This window comes from Furipterus horrens, unplaced genomic scaffold, assembly GCF_987537825.1.
Source record: "Furipterus horrens unplaced genomic scaffold, mFurHor1.1.pri manual_scaffold_13, whole genome shotgun sequence".
Lineage (NCBI taxonomy): Eukaryota > Metazoa > Chordata > Mammalia > Chiroptera > Furipteridae > Furipterus > Furipterus horrens.
In genome coordinates this window covers 30,214,637-30,220,902 of record NW_028327183.1, presented here as the reverse complement: position 1 = coordinate 30,220,902, position 6,266 = coordinate 30,214,637, and the positions used below count along the sequence as shown (strand labels likewise).

At 56.7% G+C, this 6,266-nt stretch overlaps 1 protein-coding gene across 1 annotated transcript; it reads right to left on the bottom strand.

Annotated features, from left to right (window-relative positions):
- Positions 1-378: 378 nt before the first annotated feature.
- Positions 379-5,065, bottom strand: LOC149994346 (speedy protein E4A-like). Its single transcript, XM_090259031.1, has 7 exons — positions 4,957-5,065; positions 4,209-4,421; positions 3,620-3,682; positions 3,501-3,559; positions 3,049-3,134; positions 1,320-1,491; positions 379-408 (listed from the first exon to the last, which is right to left on the bottom strand). Exons 1-7 carry the CDS (start codon positions 5,063-5,065, stop codon positions 379-381), a joined length of 732 nt encoding a protein of 243 aa, XP_090115157.1.
- Positions 5,066-6,266: the final 1,201 nt, after the last annotated feature.

Genomic DNA, 6,266 nt, shown 5'->3' with positions numbered 1-6,266 from the left:
GAGTGTGGCAACCTGTCCGCCTCCCTTCCCACAGAGCCAGGCCAGCTCCCAGGGAGCACAGTGAGCTCGAGGCCACTCCCTGCAGGCCTTGCCTCTCCTCTGGGAAACAACGTGTCTGGTTTCCTGAGAAGAGGAGGCTGTCTGGTGGCTGTTCAGGGACCGGAGACAAGACATCATTGGAGGAAAACCGTCCTTTGGAAAGATCATGCTGGAGAACGTGAGCCGAGCTGCTGCCGCGGGTGAAAGCAGCCTCAGTGAATGAACCCCGAATGTGACTGAGAAGCACCCGGAGGAATGCCTGCTGCACCGAGCCGGAGACTCTGCTGTGAGAGAATGTCAAAGAGACCGTCCAATGCACCGAGGACTGCGTGAGCCACCTCACCGAGAAGTGGTAGTGGCGTGGCGCCCCTTAGGGGATGTTGGGAGAAGGCCGGTGAAATGAGATAGGCTCCCAAGAGGCCGCCCACTTCTCAGATGGGAAGAATCCCAGCTCTGCCCAGCAGAGGGTCGGTGCATTCTGAACCAAGGCCAGGGATGGGCAGTGCTGGCCCAGAGGGGCTGGTTCCCGTGGTTTCTCCCCAGCCTGGGGTCTGAGACACCAACCTGGTGCCGAGGACAGTGTGCTCGAAGGATGTCCCAGTCAGGCCAGCGCAGGCCAGGGGCAGGCGGCCTTCCTGCTCTCCAGGCTGTCGCCTTCCTGCCACAGCAGCGGAAAGTTTGAAGACAAGAGAAAGAGAGTGGAGCCGGGAGTGGGGAGCGGCCCTGCCACACCAGGAGTGCGTTTCATGCCCTGTTTCATAAAGAACTCTATTCCGCAAAGCTATCGTTTAGAATGGAAGGGCAGGGGAAGTGCTTTTGGGACAAGGTAAAGCTAAAGGAGTTCCGGCACATGCCTGGCTGTGTGCCTGGTGGGTGTGCTTCAGACGTGTGGCAGGGTGACGGAGAGGGATGGGGTCGACGATCATGGGCGGTGCAGTTAAATGTGTCGGGTTTCCTCCAGGGTCCACAGATGATTCCGTCTGCACCCGTGGGGACACAGCCCTCCCTCCGTTCACACCTACCTTAGCCTTCGGGGTCTGAGAAAGGAGGGCACGGTCTCGCCGCCACACCCAGAGCTGGGGATCGAAGGCCTGGATCTGGAAAGACAAAGAGTCCCTGAAAAGGTGAGGGCTCTCCAGGTGGACCCACGACCCTCCCCTTGTCCGCCCCTTCCCCCCACCCCCGTCTCTCTCACCCCCCCAGTCCCAGCTGTGAGGCCCAGGACCCTTTCCCTCCGCAGCCCGGCACCGCCCTCCACCAGAGCCCCGCCGCCCACCTACCTCTTCACACTCCTCCTTGGTGACCCATGCCCTGTAGCCCATGGAGCGGAAGAATTCAAACCGCTGCTTCTGGAACATGGGACGCCAGGCGCGGTTGTTGTTCCCGTAGAGGAAGAAAATGATGGCCTCTTTAGGGGCGCAGCGGTCCTCTTCCATGTCAATGGCGAGGTAGCTGAGGAAAGCCATCAGGGTGTCAGCTGAGAGCAGACGGAGAGGGGCCCTGCCTGCAGTCAGCTTCCCAGAGAGGACGCAGGCAGGACGGCCTTCACACAGGACCCGCAGGAGCCCCATGCAGGGTCGCAGAGCGCCTCCCAGGCACAAGAAGGCCCTGCTGAGCAGGCAGCTGAAGGGCCCCTCTCCTACCTTGACGATGCAGATACAGTGAACTGAGTGGGGAAGCCCACCCCCTTCGTTGACCCTGCCGTGCGCGCGCACACCCGTCTCCCTGTCGTGTGAGCCCCTGGACAGCTCCTGCGGGCAGGAGCCGACTGGCCCATCTCAGTCCTCACGGTTTCCTACCAAGTGACTGAGGCAGGACTGGGTTCCTTGGCGCATTCCCTCAGGGGCCCTTCTGAATGCTCCCATCCTCACACTCCCTGGCCCTGGAGGTGCACTTTGTAAGGTTTCATAGGACGAATGACCGAACGCTTTGTGTCCTCGTCAAGTGCAAAACTGATGCCCTCAGAGACTCAATGTCATACAGATTGTGCGACAGGAAGAGGAGGGTGCCGAGTGTTTTAAGAACCCGTTGATATATATGTGCTTTTTGTTTGTTTGTTTATTTAAATTAGCAATGCTTTTCCTTGGCTACCGGGGTGCAGAAGTGAGGAGGTCCGAAGGTTTTGGCGTTTGAGTTAGTTTCAGAGGAGATTGTGTCTTTCAGTTACATGCGTGTAAAAGTACCGCGACAGAAAGCACAATATACAGTCAGGGAAGGGTGTTGGGAAGAGCAGCGAAACGAAGAAGGGAGTGTCAGGGTGGTCACCGGGTTTGATGGAGGGTGCAGAGAGAGCTGATTTCACAGCGAGAACTCTGGCCTCGGTTGAGAACAACACGAGCCAGTGGACTTGTTGGGTGGGGGGGTGGGGAAGTGGTTAGAGCTGTGTTTCGAAGTCCATTCAGGGAGATTGGTAAGAAAGAGCCCTGGGTCTTACTGTTTGTTCTCCTCCCCCGAGGAGATGTGTATTGATTCAGAGAGAGGGAGAGACATTGACGTGAGCGAGAAACCCGGATCGGTCGCCTCCTTCAGGAGCCCTGACCGCGACCGAACCCGCAACACTTCGGTGGACCGCACGGCACTCGAAACAGCCGAACAGGCCGGCCCGGGACCCGGGGCGAGTATTCACAATCGATCTGTGGTATGTGACGGGGGCCTGCCTTGAGGAGAAAGACCGTGACATTTGGTGTCGTCGAGAGGTGTGGCGGGATGTGGGGGAGAAGACTTAGGAACGGTTCGTCTCAAGCCTGTTTACTCAGGGGAAGGGTGGTGTGAAATGTTTGTGAGGACCTGATGTTTTCTTGTGGTTTCTTCAGTCTTGTAACGGACGTTGGTGTCGTTGGGTCTTCCTAAGAACAGTGTAAGAAACGCGGTAGTCCAGTCCTATCAAGTTCATCCCCAGTGTACACGGTAGAAATGGGGTGGAAAGCAGGTGAGAGGTCGGAGACCCGCTCGTGTCCCCGCGCTCCCCAGAGGATGAAAGTGACTGATGGGGTTCAGCACGGTACTCACAGGGCCAGGAAGAAGTGGATGCGCCGGTACTGCCAGGAGAACAGGACGGCGCGGCTCAAATAGGCCAGGACCATTGAGAGCAGGTACTGGTGGGAAGAGGAGGAAGACACACACGAGGACTCACATTGTGAAAGAGGAAGAAGAGCGGGATAAGGGAAAGGCTGATGCTCCCGGCATGGCAGGCGCCTAGGGTCTCAGAGATGCTCTGTGTTTGGGCCGGCCGGCATCGGGAGGGTCTCTGAGAAGCTGGAGCGAAGGGGAGTCCCCAAGAGCTGAGAGAAGAGGGACAAGCCTTGGGCTCAGGTCCCAGAAGAGCCGGGGCAGAGGCAGGGTTGCCGTCCGCACTGCGAGACACGCCTAGGTCCCCGAAGGCAGGTTGGGGGGGGAACTGCGGGCTCAGGAAACTGCCGCCTGATCCGAGGGTTCGATGGTGGAGCAGGAACCCCTCTCACCTTATCTGAGATTCTCAGCTGCGCGTCCCACTCAAGGAAACGTTTGATGACAGGGTCCTCTGTGAAGAGAGGGCAAGTGTGAGCCTGATGACAGCAACGGAGTTTCCGTGGGAGCGTACCGGGCTCAAGAGGGGAAGCGTGCCGCTCTGGGGGAAGGTTGAGGAGCGGGGCGAAGGGTGAGGCTGCCAGGAAGAGGGATAGAGGAGATCGTTCCCTGGGAAAGGAAGCAGGTGTGTCACCACCCTCACCCACCCAGTCCCGGGGGACCGAGCGACACGTAGGGTGGCAGCAGCTTATCTGCGTGACTGAGATCTTAGCGACTCAGTGCTGCTCCCCCATCACGCATGAATGCAGCCCTGCTCATTCATGCCAGAGCCATTCCGTCCTTTGTCTGTTGACAGTCACATCAAGGCGTGAAGTTGGCCTCCTTCTCTCCCCTTACACACGTGAAGGTATTTAGATTCAAAAGGCCAGTGAGAGCTCAGAAGTCTCCGAGGGTGCAATACTCACAGGCCACGTGATTCCCAGTGCAAACCCTCCTCAAGTCTAGCCTAATCTAAGGGTCCCCACTGAGACTCGATAGGGAGCCCACCTAGGAAGGAGAGCCCACCAACCAGCAGGGAGTTCTTTTCTGTTGGAAAAGTATAGTTCTTCAAAGTTGTGACTTAAGAGTAGGCTAGGAGGGGGCTCTCCAGGGTATCTGCTTACTGAGAAGCCTGGCAAAGGCCTCCTGGTGTTCTCTCTGGACCGTTGTACCACGCTTCCTTTTCAGGGTCATTTTGAGACCGTCCCGGTCCTCCACGAGCCAGGTGTTGTTAGGCGTGGGGACGGTCTCCTCCTGTGCCCCCCGCCTCTCTGCTCGCCCCCTCTTCCGCTTTGCTGCGGTTGTCCGAGCAGCGGTGGTGGATTCCACACAGGCGCCTGAGTTAAGAACCCAGGGTACGTTATAAGGCTTTTGCCTTTGAAATTCAGCTATTGGTCACCAAAACCCGACCTCGTTTCCACCCCACCTCTCCCCCCGTCCCTAGAAACCAACCCCTCCATTCTTTCTTGTCTCATAGGCTACCGGCCTTCTCCCCTGCCATCTTTTCATCTTCCTCCTTTGGGGAATCCAATACTCCGCCCCTCCACCGCCCCCCATGTTCACCTTGCTGTTATTCTTCTGTGTCCTCAAAGGTCTTCCTCGTTTGAGAGGATTTCTCCCATTGAAGGGGGACAAAAGGACCGTCCTTGTTTCTTCCTTTCCCTTCTCTCATCTTTGAAACTCATCTCCTATCCCTCCTTGCTTGCCTCCCAGGCTGTCCTTTCATGGGGATCTCCTGGTCCCCAGCTCCTGTCATCTCCTGTAATCCGGTGGTGCTCTGAATCTCTCCTTTCTTTCACACACAGCCTGCTCAGGGCCCCCTTCCTCCTTAATGTCAACCGTGCCAAATCCCGCCGCCCCCTGTTTCCTCACCTGATTGTCCTGCGTTCCCCCGAGTAACTCTGAGCTCCATCGGGCTCCCTGAGGTGCTCGGCTCTGGGCCAAGGTGGTCACAGTTGGCACTTGAGTCAGTGTCAGCCATGGCTCCTTGTTCTCCTTCCGTAAATGTGGGCGATCACAGAAGTAGTTGCCCACCTGGGCTGCCTAGCGCCACGGAATGGATCCTCCCAATCAGGAGGTTCGGAAGCCTCTGATGTCATCGGTTATTCCCACCCGGCCACCAGTTTGAAAGACTCAAACACACATATGTACCTGCCATACATAGAATCCATGTAAGTGCCACGCATGCACTTACTTCTCCTGACGGTCAGGGTAAACAGTGTCTCCTGCTGCTGACCCTACAAGCTCAGACCAGCCTCCAGAGCTGTCCTCCAGTGTCAGCATCGCTCTTTACCTCGTCCCCAGCCAGTGCGCTGTTGTCTCCATTCTGAGCCTGAACTGGGTTGGCAGGTCTTCTCTCCCATTTCCATTTCAGAGTGTTGCCTGGCGGGAGAGGGAGGTAAAGCAGAAATACTAAGACCTTTCAAGAGCGGGGTAAAAGTGTAAAAAAGTTCCTGGGTCCGTGGCCCTGCCAAGTGACAATTTAGTTTCAAACGGCGAATTTGGTGCGCTGACCTGCGTGGCTCGTTGCACTGAGCATTGATCCTGCAAGCGACAGTTTCACCCGTGTGATTCCCGGTCAGGGCACCTGCCTGGGTCGCAGGCTGGTCCCCGTCTGGGGCCCTGTGCAAGCGGTCTTTGCCTCTCTCACACATCGGTTTCTCTCCCTGTCTTCCTCTCTTTCTCTCTTCCCAGCTCTTCCCTTGTACAATAGTGAATGAGTTGATCTTATTAAAATAATCAGTTGAGCGCGGTACAGGCACTTTGGAAAACGACAAGCACAGCACCAGCAAGCACAGGTTTTGGCGACGCTCGATGTCTCAGGAAACGATGTTCAGGATTTGGAAGCAGGGGAAACGCATCCTCAACCCTCAGGCAGCTTTCATTCCAAGAGACGTTGTGAGAACCTAAAATCCTAGAAAGCCGCACATGCGCTCACATGCTTCAGACGGTGTCTACGATTTGAGGGAGTCCATGAAGCACCCAAAGCCTGCCCCTCAAGTCCAGGGAAGGAACTCTCGTCCACATATCCACGTTTTCAGCCTGTGTTTCACTCTTGAGTCAGACATTTCACTACCGCTCAGGTACCCTATGAATGAAATGTCACCCACACAGGAAGACTTAAGTGGAAAGGTCTCCAGTTGAAGACAGAACAGAATGTTCCCTGTGCAGGTGGGGAGGGC